The 12,581-nt window shown below is 40.8% G+C and overlaps 1 protein-coding gene across 1 annotated transcript in view; it reads left to right on the top strand.

Moving 5' to 3' along the window:
• The first annotated feature begins 381 nt into the window (after positions 1-381).
• DNER (delta/notch like EGF repeat containing) overlaps positions 382-12,581 on the top strand; it is a 128,926-nt gene continuing 116,726 nt past the window's right edge. Inside the window, exon 1 of the mRNA XM_005147040.2 lies at positions 382-639. Within this exon, the coding sequence (XP_005147097.1) occupies positions 382-639 (258 nt within the window). The remainder of the gene's footprint in view (positions 640-12,581) is intronic.

Genomic DNA, 12,581 nt, shown 5'->3' with positions numbered 1-12,581 from the left:
CCCGGCCGCCGTTCCCCCTCCCGCGGCAGATGGGGCGCGGGCGCAGACCAGTCCGGCCCGAGCCGAGCTCCGCCTTGGCTGTAGGGACGAAATAACACCGGGCTGTGCGCTCCGGTACCGCACCCGGGGCAAGGCCGCCCAGCGCCGCTCACCGCCTCCTGCCGGGTCGGAGCCCAGGCGCGCTGCTGGCGGACGCGCGGCTGCCCCCTGCCGGGTACACGACGGCGCGGCTGCTTGCTTGTACCCGCCCAGTCCCCGCCCGCCCGTTGCCCGGGGAACGGGGGTAGGGAGCAGCCGGGCAGCCGCTGCCTCCATCCTCTCTCTTCCCTCCCAGCTGGTGCCTGCAGCGGAGTGGCATCCGCACCAGCACGCCCCGCCGCCATGCCCCGAGCCGCTCCGCTCCTCTTGCTGCTGCTGCTCGCTCTGACCCAGCGCCGTGTCTGCCTTCCCGGGCCAGCCACTGCCGCGCCCCCCGACAGAGACCCCTGCCTCAGCCAGCCCTGCCGCAACAACGGCACCTGCTCGCCAATACCGGCCCGGGGCCCCGCCGCGACCCGCCGCCTCCAGCTGCTCCTGCCCCAGCCTCCGGCCGCCTACAGCTGCGCCTGCCCCGCGGGAGTCACCGGCACCTTCTGTCAGGTAAGGGCCGCGCCCTGCGTGCCCCCCGCCTCGGCACCTCCCTTGCTCCCGCCCTGCGTCCTTGTGCTCGTCCCTGCCCTTGGGTGTCCCCGCTCGGTCTGCGGCTGGCTCCCTCCCTTTCTCAGTCCGCCTCGCCCCTACCCCGTCTGCGGGCGTCCCTGCCCTGCCCCTCTCCTCACTGAGCCGTTGGGGTACCTGCTTGCCGGGAACGGAGGCCGGTGCCCGTTCCCCTGGGGCCGCGGTTCCCTCCCCGCCCGCGGCCGCTCCCTCCTGCCGGATCCTGGCGCGGTAGCCGCCGGTGCCGTTGACGGCCGCCGAGGGCAGCCTTGCCCTCTCCCGGGCTTTCCGGGGGCCGGCGGCGCTTCGTGCAGGTGGACGCCTAAAGCGGGTGCCGGTGCTGCGAGCGGCGCATTCTAGCGAAGAGCCCCGGGCACGGATCGGACAGGCGGCTTGTAGGGCTCGGTTAGAGGTGAATGAGGATGGAGCTGAGCTCGGCCGGCGCCTTCCAGGTTAATCTCAGCGCTGTTGTCAGTCCCCACTGTCCGGTCCTGGCAATTTACTTAGTACTGGCTTATTTTAAGGTTAAAAGTATGAGCTTTGGAAGTGGATACTGTATTTCACTAAATACGAATTGTTAAATCGCATCTCCAGATGTCATTTTCATAGGCTGGGAGCGCTTGCTCTCGCGTTTCGGATGCTTCTTGGATTGGCTTCGAATTCTGGAAGGTCAAAAAGCTCAGATTAGGGATAAGGATCTAAAATACAGAGAGGCAGTAAGCAGAATCTTTCTAACATGCTTGGTACTACGGGGATTCGATGTAATAATATAATAGAATTTAGTTTTTGTCACGTGAAGATATTTTTGTTCTTGTCTCTAGTGTTAAGGATGGAAATTCTTGTTGTCACGTCCAGAAATTCACATAAACTTAATCTTCTGTATCTTCAGATGTGGAAAAGCAGGCACAGGGACAATGAGGTTTGTTTTCTGCATATATGTATATCATGGGTTACTTTCTGTGACAGCAGTGTACAAAAGGCTCTGTGGATTGGCTACCGTTTACCAGTGCTCTCTGTTTTAAGTGGATTTGACACAGAAGCAAATGCATTCAAGTAAATTCAGTCTGGTTTTTATTTTTTTTCCCCCTTTCTTAAATTTTCCTTGGTTGCATAGTATCTGAACTGCACAGTTGAATAGATGAAAGGGATAATGCATTCACTAGAGACTTAATGTGTAGGTGAGAGTAAAAGTCTTTGTAAAGTAGGAGCACTATGCACAGAGTTCTGTGCTTGCCTTGAAATGTCTCAGCTGATTCAGCCTACCAGTGAAAGCAAAAATATTTACTCTAATGAGATTCTGTGAAACCAGAGAGATGAAAGTGGATTAAATATATTTCTTTCTGGCTAATTGTGGGTCTTGTTGTCTTAAGCGTTTACTATCCTTCTATCAACAGAGAGAGAAAAGGAGAGCGCTGGGTGTTTGCTTCTGCTTCTTGGTGTTAGACTTAAAAGTCTGAGATCCATAACTAAAAGATTGATGACCCTTTTACTGACTTAGAAAATGTAATGCAGGAAGCACCATACCTCCTGTGAAGTGTTGCACCTGGGGAACTGGAATTAATTGTTTGTAATAAAATAGAAAGACAATATTTTCATAGCAGTTATGCTTTTTATTAACTAATAAGAGGGGTCTTAAAGTGTTGCACATTGTGTTTCTTTTAAAAAAATAGTGAGGAACGGCCCTTACAAGGAAAACTAAAAAATGAACGAATGCTACTTCGACCAATTGTGTCAGCAGTGGAAGTATAGGTGCCAGTTACCTACAAAAAGTTAATATGGTTTTGAAATGTAACTTTTATTAACTAGAAAGCAGACAATAGGGGTCATATGAACACAATATATCCACAGCTGATTTTTTTCCCCCTCATTTTATTGTAATAGGAAATAAATATTGTACAAATGCAATGAATTCTTGTATTGCTTTTTTGTTTGGATGCCTAATAGCTTAACAGATGTCTAACACCTTAAACTTCTACAAAGAAATGTGAACTCAGTTATGTTTGCTAATTCAATGACAGTAAATAACTATAAGGATTTTAAAATAATTATGTTTTTTTCATCTATGGGCTAAACCAGGAGACCATTAAGATATATTTAGACAGGGGGCATTCGTCTTGCTGCTGGAGTTGTTATTGAACAGTTGGACTCACAGAGGGGAATGCCAAGAGCAGGGAAAAAAAGAACAGGAAATATTATGCATACATACCCAGATCATAGAAGGTAAGTTTGCATTTTTGTAGTTTTTGATGGGACTGGAGATCTTTGGGAACTCCACTAAAAATACAGAATTACTTTCAGGTTACTTCTTGTAGTGAAGGCAACATTTTGCCCATTCTGCTCGGGTGTTTTGAGACATAGAATGAAGAAAAAAGTGTACTAAATGTGCCTTCAAGTCAACCGGGCACAGTAAAGTTGGTACTGTAGAAGGACTGCTAACAGTCAAAGTTGGACATTTCCCACAGATTTTGTTACTGAAGATTTAGTGTAACTGGGTTTGATGGACTTGGTGTTGCTGGTGTGGGAAAAGAAAGAAATTGACATCACATACATGAGATGCTTCTAAAAGTCCACAGCTTTCCTATCTCCAAGTAATGAATTTAACTTGGGCTTAAGCCAATGCTCTAGTAACTCATTATTTATTTAACAACAGAAATTACAGGTCCTCTTAATATTCCCATGCCATTCCCGTGAATTATACATGCGTATGTTTCTCACATTACTTAGAGTTTGAATATACTTTCTTTTGCAAACTTCATGTTTGTTTTGTTATGGATTGTTTCACATTGTGCGACATTGCTTTAACTCAACTTGTTTTCATGGATGTGAATTTTTTCCCCACTTTTCTTTACTGGGTTTCTATGTGTTGAAGTACCTTGAACTTTAATCTGGGGAAAGAAATCACGTGTATTCCAAAGGAAATAGTACAAAGTTATAGTGAATTTAACATCCTTTCTGCAGGAATTTGAAATTGACTAATTCTGAGCTTTATATTGAGAGACATTAAGATAAATCATTCTAAGAACTAAATTTAAAGGATAATTTATTTATTTATTTTCCCTCCTGCATTTCTTCCTGATTCTGTTTTTCTTCACTCTATCCCTTTTTTCATACTTTTGAATGCCAGGTGAACTTATTCTTGTCTTTGAATGTTCGTAGACTACACTGCAGTGATTTTTATTATTTTTCTTCTCTATGCCCCCTCCTATTTTTTATCCTGTGTAGAGTTTTTCTTCATTTTTCTTCAAATATATTTCTGTTCTCAGTACATTGGTGATAATGTGCTGTTTAATGGTGAATGCAGAAATCCAGGGTTAACAAGTTGCTGCAGAAAGAAGGATTATTGTTTCTTGACTTACTGGTCTAATATTTTAGAATAAGTTGTACAACATTTCATTGACCAGATTATTTCAGGTTGCATTGGATAGTAAAATGTGTAAAAGGACATCCTTTAATCTCACTGCTAAATTGCCTTCACGTCTGTATCCTGATTAATTTTTCACAAGATCCTGTTTTCTAATAAGTAATAATACCCCTCCTGAAAGATCTCTAAATAACCCTCAAATTCAAAATGCCTTTCCCCCCCCCCCCCCCCCGCACTCATTAATGAAGGGTATATAATTAAATTATGTGGTTATTGTGATGCGCATGTTTTGTTATGTGGCTATTTTGTTGACTTTTTTATCTTGGACATGAGTAAATTGCATAGTTGTTAGATGCCCTGGAGTTTTCATGGATTATTTGAATGTAGTTTAGCTTTCCATGTCATTTCCTGCTGACTCTGATAACTCTTGCAGTGCTTTCAAGTTGCAGAATTGAAATATTTGCATTGATGCATATACTGTGTGTTAGAAGAAGTTGGGAGAGCTTGGTTTGTTTTTCTTAGAGGTGGCTAAGGAGGAACTAAGCGCCATTCTCAGCTACCTAATGGGTGGTCATAAAGATGGAGCAAGACTTTTCTCAGACATGGTCAGTGAAAGGACAAGAGGTGACATACATGTTATAGTAGGGGAAGTTCCTGTTAAATCTAAGGAAAAAATCTATCATCACTCGTCAAAATAATAGTGGTGAAACACTGGGACAGGCACTTAGAACAGCTGTGGTAGCTCCATCCTTGGAGATTTGGCTCTTGGTGGCCAAGACCCCAAGCAACTCAGCCTATTATTAGCCTTGGCTTGAGCACGGGCTGGACCAGAGAGCTCCCTCAATTCCCTTCCAGCCTAAACCATTATACAATACTGTTCTGTGATTCTGTATATATACACACCTCTGTTTATCCTCCCGATTTTGCATTTTCCTACTACTTTTGTCCTGTTCCTGCCTCCCCTTTGCTGGATATTGAAATTATTTCCATGTTATTATATGCATATGTTTTATATCAAGTCTAGACTGTACCTGGAAGCTGACAAACTTGTGTTCAAGAAGGTGTTCAAAGATGACAGTATTACTATTAGCTATATGAAAAATCTTTACTGTTAATTCCAAGCTACTTAGTTTACAGCTCCTTTAGTCACAGATGAGTATACTCATGTTTCATAGACATTTCTGAGGTTTTTCTTCAAGCAACAATTATATGTCACACATGCCTGATGGATATTAGTTGTTTTCTGTGAGTTCTTCTGATCTGTAAGTGAAATATTGTTCAGGTACCTCATGAACTTTGATCTCTATGGTTGTCATGGAACTGATGAAGTTCTGCAGTGTGGTGATGTGAGGTATTGAATATGGGGAACATTAGGACAGAATAAATGAATGTAAAAAATAGTTTCTCCATGCTATTTATTTTATCTGTTATAACACCTGTTTTCTCTAAATGTGGTAGAAATATATTTCCAGTCAGAAAATTAAGCTTTTCAAATTAGCACCTTGCCTTGAAATATATCATGTGAAAATATGTGTGCAAGAGAACTATAATTAAGCAATTTCCAAAGCAATCAATAAAGAATTGTGCTGTGATTGTTGCTATGTGCTTTAAACAAATGTATTATAAATTTCTGTAGAATAAAACTGGAATCATGTAATAGCCCAAACTGTCTTGGTTATATAAGTGGTTATTATCACGGTATTGTCTGCACACTAACCTTTGTGAATCTCTGTATTCTCTTTCTCAATGTCTTGAAATACTCCCTTTAAATCTGGTCAAAATAGTTCTTTTATATGCTAGTCAGGTCATTACATAGTGCAAATAATTTGGTTCTGAAAAATTCCATCATATAACTGAAAGTTTCAAGTGTTGGTTTTAATATATTTTTGTGTGGTTAGAGACTGCTGAGAGATGGATCAGGTATGAAGTAGCTGAATAATAGTAGAAGATATGCTATACTAAGATGCCTCACCTTTCACATAAGTCATTTTGCATTGCAGTATATGTTCTTTGATCCAAGAGAATCATGTAGCAATATACCCATTTAAAAACCAACGTTGTTTTACTTTCCTTTGAAATACCTAACTTAATATTATGTACCTTAGGAAATCCTCTTTATTGGAACAGGTTCCCAATGTACTAAGAGAATACCGTATCTTTAATACAAGAGAAGAAACAATAGCAAATGGATGGGAAAAGAAGTAAGAAAGGATATTGCTTTATATACTGGAGTCATATAGTTTATTCCATCTTAAAAGAGATTGAAATGCTCCTCTTTTTGAGGTCTCCCATAGCATGTTCTACATATTGCCTTTCTGCAAAGGCAATTATTGCTTGAGATAAATAATTTTAGAAGTGGCATGTAGCAGGATTTCAGCTTAATTGTGGGATCATAAGACCAGAAATCTTAGATGATGCAAGAAATTCCATTTTAATAGGCAGACATGAGTCTGCTGGAAATAGTGTCCACTTGATCCTAAACATAGGTTGGCAGGGTTCTTTTTCTTTTTCTGGTACTTGCTCTCATATCTCACTCTGTTGTTAAATATCAAGTCCCTCATTTATCCATACTGACTCTTTTTGGCTGTGATACATTTGTGTTCCAATTAATCCAACAGATTAATTTCATGGAAAACATAATTTTATTAGTTATTATCTTCTGTCTTTCAATTTGATTGAATTTCCCTGTTGTATTTTTCCCTTTTAAAAGTGAGTTATTCCAGTCTTCCCTCCCTGTATATGTACTGAATATTTTTCTTCTCTTCAGCATCCTTTCTGAGCTGAATAGATCGAGCTAATAACAGTATTCCTGTTGGTTGCTGGTTAATATAGTCTGTTTTGTACAGTGTCAAATCCCAATTTTTATGTATATTGAGAGTTTACCTGTTTTTTTGACAAATGCATTAGAGGGAAGGCTTCCATAATATCCACAGTTTTTTATTTTTATTTTGTTTCAAGTTTTGGTGAACTGAGCTCAGAAACCTCCCTGGTTTCTGGAGGTGTCTGATTGCGGTGCGGTGATTCCCAAATGAAAGCATCCATATTTAAAGTGCATCCATGTCAATTGAAAGCATGGTGGTTGGCAAGAGTAAGGCCAATGTAATTAAAAATTTCTTGGTGGCATTTAGGTCAAAATCTGAAGACAAAAGCAGTTTAGTATATGCATTTGATGTTGTAGATCATAGTTTATGAGTCTTTAATTGGGTCTTTGACTTTTAAGTAAAAAGTCATTTAACTTTTTATTTCTGGATTTTTTTGTCAATTTATGTTTTATAGGAATAATGTAAAAAACCACTGAAATCGATGTTCTCTGGAGAGAAAAGAGCCATCAATATGAGCTACACAAACAGATTGTATATTTGTCATTAATTAGGAAAAATGTCTTGAACTGCAATACAATTGTTGCAGTTTTCCAATGATTTTGTAACAGTGGAAATGCACATGAAGGTACATATAGAGGAAAGTGATGTTTGCTTGATAAGGAAACTCCCTACTTTGTTCTACTCATTGTGTTCTCTTAGAAAGAAGCACTCCTGCATTCAAAAGCTGATTTGTATGCCACATATGTAACCTCTTTGATGTCAGTAATACATATCGCCGTCCTATATTAATTTTCAAGTTTGCCTAGATGTGTTTTACAATTATACAGGCTGTAGTAACAATTATCCTGCATTACTTAGCATTATATTCTGCTGTGAACTTGGAAAAAAACAAAAGCTGTAACCTCTCTAGAAAAGTCTGAAAGCGATACATTGTGACTAGGAATTGGAACATCAGGGCTTGGTGCTCAGGATTCTCACTGCTTTGCTGAGTCACTCAGGGCAAAACTCTCACGACCTTCTTCCTTAGATTTCTCCTCTCTAAATTCAGATAATTCTGGCTGTTCAAAAGGTTAATTTGTAAATGTGTATGAAGGCTTTAAGAATGTAGAGTGAAAAGCACTTTATAATGAAGTGTAGTATTAAAATGCCAGATTCTGAATTACATGTCAGTGGCCTATCAGAATATATTTAAATGAAACGCAAAACCCCCCTCTTATTAAAAAAATATATATATAAAAAAATCAGCCATTTAGACTATTTCTTTGTCTGCCAAATATTCAGGCTAGCAGTCTACAGATTAGTTTTATAATGTTCTTTCCCACTGAAAGCAAGGACAGTAGATCAATGCTTAGTATTTCAAAGACTTCAGAAACAAAGGTGTTTGTGAACAAGGTACTCTTGAATAAGGTAAGAACAGAATTCAATTTGACAGTGAAAGTAGGTTTGTTATACTGAGATAAGGTCACTGAATGTTAATGTTTTTAGGAACTTTGTTGTACTTCATGTATTAGTTACAACAGCAACTGTATTGTTGGTTTGAGTATCTTCAGGAACAGTAGCTGTAAAAAGAGTAACAAGATATGATTCCTTTTCTTTACAACAAGCCTCATTTTCAGCCTAGGTTGCCCTTATGTGGTCCTTTGTACTGGACCTAATAAAGCTGGAGCTTGTTGACAAATGCGCAAGAGAAGGAATAATTTCAGCTAACCATGCATATTCTAAGTAGTCTGTAATTATCTGGGAGGAGGACCCATATGTTCTGGTGGTAATATGTTGAATAATCCTCACTGAGCCTGAGTACTCAAAGTGCAAATAATTTAAGGATGTGCAGATAATATCACTAGAGGACAGAAGCTGTTTTAGAATTCTGTTCCCTTCTATGAATAAGTAGTACCTAATCCCCTGAAATCAAGTTGACGTAACTGAGGGCAGAAATATATATAGCCTACAGAAAGGACATCAGAAGTGATTAGTAGGTGTGTTATTTGAATAACCCGAGAGAAGCAACTTACTCACTTTTACACAGAGACAAATGAGAAGAGTCTGAATAAAAGGTAATCTTGTAAGAAGGACAGTGCTTTAAAATAAACCTAACAAACAAAAGGTATGAGAGCGCTACAATCAGTGTGGCTAAGGAAGAAATATATGGACAATTTTCTGTAGTTTTCCAGACTTGATGTGCTGTTTTGATCTCCCTTTGAAGTATTTGGTAGGGGCATTTGTTAATAAGGACAACAACAACTCTCAACATGAACTATATGGCAATTCTTATGCTTCTTTTTCAGCCCTAATGATTTGTGCTTTTACTTCAGCAAAGCATGTGAATTTTAGTTGTATTTTTGTTCTTAAACTTTTAACATATATATGATTTCTTCTGCTGAAGAAATTGGGCAAATTGCTGAATACTTTTAATCAAGATCAGATTAATGAACGAATCTCATTAATGGCAAACCAAAATATATGGCTTTGTTTTCTTACAGACTGACAGTCGTTAATAACTTGTGATTGACTATATACATGTAATTCTATTGTAAACTAATCTTCAGGCAAGTATAACTAAACATTGTTGAACAGAAGGAAGTAGAGATGGCCATGCAGAAGTTGAACTATTTATGGGCTAAGTGCTTTTTGTGTTGAGAGTGCTAATTCTGCTGTCTGTTTGCAGGAGATTTGTTTTCTGGTGTGTGTTGTCACTACAGAACACAAAGGTTGTGTTCTTGTATGTACTGAGCAGCTTTCTCATTCGAGAATGCCTTTGAATTTCAGTGAGTTGAGTTACATGAGGTTTAGGTAGGTTCTGCAAGACCAGATACTTGAATTCTCTTTAAGTCTACAGCATACTGTGTGCTGATGGCATGTGTGACAACTGAAGAAAATGGTGTTGGGTCCCCTGGGAAATTAACATGTTTAATTGAAGGAAGGATAAATTGACTTAATTTATATAACTGTAATAGGACTCTAATGTTAAAATTTGGCTAGCTATTGCCTCTTAAAAGTAATGGAAAGGTACTAGGTTGATGTTACAGAAATTCTTGATAATCTGTCTAAAGGTGCGGGGGAATCTGGCTTGAATAGAGCATGCTAAAAACGTTGAGCATCTTTAAAGAGCTGTGGGAAACTTCCATCTCTTCAAGGTGAAGTAAACTCAGTAATTTCTTTGTCTATAAAAATAATAACTATTCCTAAACTTACATTTGAGTAACCATTTGAGCTTGGGTTTCTTGGTGCTCCTGATATGTAGCAAAGAAACTCTCTAAGGTGAATGAATACAGGAGCAAAGCCAGCTGTGGCACCTGCTTCTAAAACATCTTTCTCCCCAGTTAGACAGCTTCCCTTGCAACACCAATTTTTAACTCTTTCTGCAGGTGAATGAGCAAGGACAGAATAATAGTTATGCCTTTTATAGCTGTGCCATATATATGCCTTTTCACAAAAGGCAGCTTAAGAACAGCATGATAGATATATCAGTTACAGGTATATCCTCTGGTCATCAAGTCCTGCTTGCAGAAGCATGTAGCAAACTGGGGTATGGACCAAAACCTCACTATGTTTGGTTTCAGAATATGGTGGAATTTCTGTTACTATAACATATTAGTGAGAGATTTAACCTTTTTTTATGTTTATATGAGATAGTCAATTGAAGGATACTCTGGAATGACAAATGTGCTGGCAAATCTTATTGTGTAAGTGACTTAGAACAAACACAAAGGTAGCATCTTCATTGATTTTTGCATGATGTATATGCTTTTCACTTTGTAATCAGTACTGCAGCAGCTTCCAACTTGGGATTTCTAGTTCCGAGGATGTAATTTTTCTTTTTCAAAATAAGTTTACATCCATTTCTATTCTGTATTCTCAGATTTTCTGAGCTCCTTGGCTAGGGAGTGAAGGTAAACTCCACTCAGAGGTTGGGCCTTTAATGCAGGCAGCTATTGAGACATGAGAGCTGCTGGCTGGTAGAAGCTCTTCCAAGCTCCTTGACAGTAAGCAAGGAAGTTCTGTGAAGCTAAGAATTCTTGAGAACTTCAAGTTACCTTGGCAGTCTTATCACAGAATCATAGAATAGTTAGGGTTAGAAAGGACCTTAAGATCATCTAGTTCCAAGCCTCCTGCCATGGGCAGGGACACCTCACACTAACCATGTCACCCAACATTCCATCCAACCTGGCCTTGAACGCCACCAGGGATGGAGCATTCACAACTTCCTTGGGCAATCAAAAAGAAAACTTGCATAGTTTCAATTTTTTCTGCCTTTCTTTATTTCGTGCTCTCAGAGTAGAATTTTTGCATAATCAGACTGGATAGAATCATAGAATAGAATCATAGAATAGTTAGGATTGGAAAGGACCTCAAGATCATCTAGTTCCAACCCCCCTGCCATGGGCAGGGACACCTCACACTAAACCATATCACCCAAGGCTTCATCCAACCTGGCCTTGAACACTGCCAGGGATGGAGCATTCACTACCTCCCTGGGCAACCCATTCCAGTACCTCACCACCCTAACAGTAAAGAATTTCTTCCTTATATCCAGTCTAAACCTCTGCTGTTTAAGTTTCAACCCATTACCCCTTGTCCTATCACTACAGTCCCTAATGAATAGTCCCTCCCCAGCATTCCTGTAGGCTCCCTTCAGATACTGGAAGGCTGCTATGAGGTCTCCACGCATTCTCCAGGCTGAGCAGCCCCAACTTCCTCAGCCTGTCTTCATATGGGAGGTGCTCCAGTCCCCTGATCATCCTCATGGCCCTCCTCTGGACTTGTTCTAACAGTACCATGTCCTTTTTATGTTGAGGACACCAGAACTGCACACAGTATTCCAAGTGAGGTCTCACGAGAGCAGAGTAGAGGGGCAGTATTACATCCTTTGATCTGCTGGTCATGCTCCTCTTGATGCAGCCCAGGATACAGTTGGCTTTCTGGGCTGTGAGTGCACACTGCTGGCTCATGTTCATTTTCTCATTGACTAACACCCCCAAGTCCTTCTCTGCAAGACAATCATGAATTTCTTTTTTGCCCAACTTGTAGCTGTGCCTGGGATTGCTCCGACCCAGGTGTAGGACCTTGCACTTGGCATGGTTAAACTTCATGAGGTTGGCATCAGCCCACCTCACAAGTGTGTCAAGGTCCCTCTGGATGGCATTCCTTCCCTCTAGCGTATCAACTGAACCACACAGCTTGGTGTCATCGGCAAACTTGCTGAGGGCACACTCAATTCCATTGTCCATGTCAGTGACAAAGATATTAAACAAGACCGGTCCCAACACCATCCCTGAGGGACACCACTTGTTACTGGTCTCCAGCTGGACACTGAACTGGTGACCACAACTCTTTGAGTGCGACCATCCAGCCAGTTCTTTATCCACCGAGTGGTCCACCTATCAAATTGATGACACTCCAATTTAGTGACAAGGATGTCATGTGCAACAGTGTCGAACGCTTTGCACAAGTCCAGGTAGATGACGTCAACTGCTCCACTCCTGTCCATCACTTTTGTAGCCCCATCATAGAAGGCCACCATATTGGTCAGGCAGGATTTCCCCTTAGTGAAGCCATGCTGGCTGTCACCAAGCACCTTGTTGTTTTTCATGTTCCCTAGCATGACTTCCAGGTGAATCTGCTCCCAGATTTTGCCAGGCACAGAGGTGAGACTGACTGGTCTGTAATTCCCTGTGTCATCCATTTTCCCCTTCTTGAAAATG

Source organism: Melopsittacus undulatus, chromosome 6 (assembly GCF_012275295.1).
Source record: "Melopsittacus undulatus isolate bMelUnd1 chromosome 6, bMelUnd1.mat.Z, whole genome shotgun sequence".
NCBI lineage: Eukaryota > Metazoa > Chordata > Aves > Psittaciformes > Psittaculidae > Melopsittacus > Melopsittacus undulatus.
Note: the sequence above shows the minus strand (reverse complement) of the source record. Positions and strands in the feature narration are given on the sequence as shown.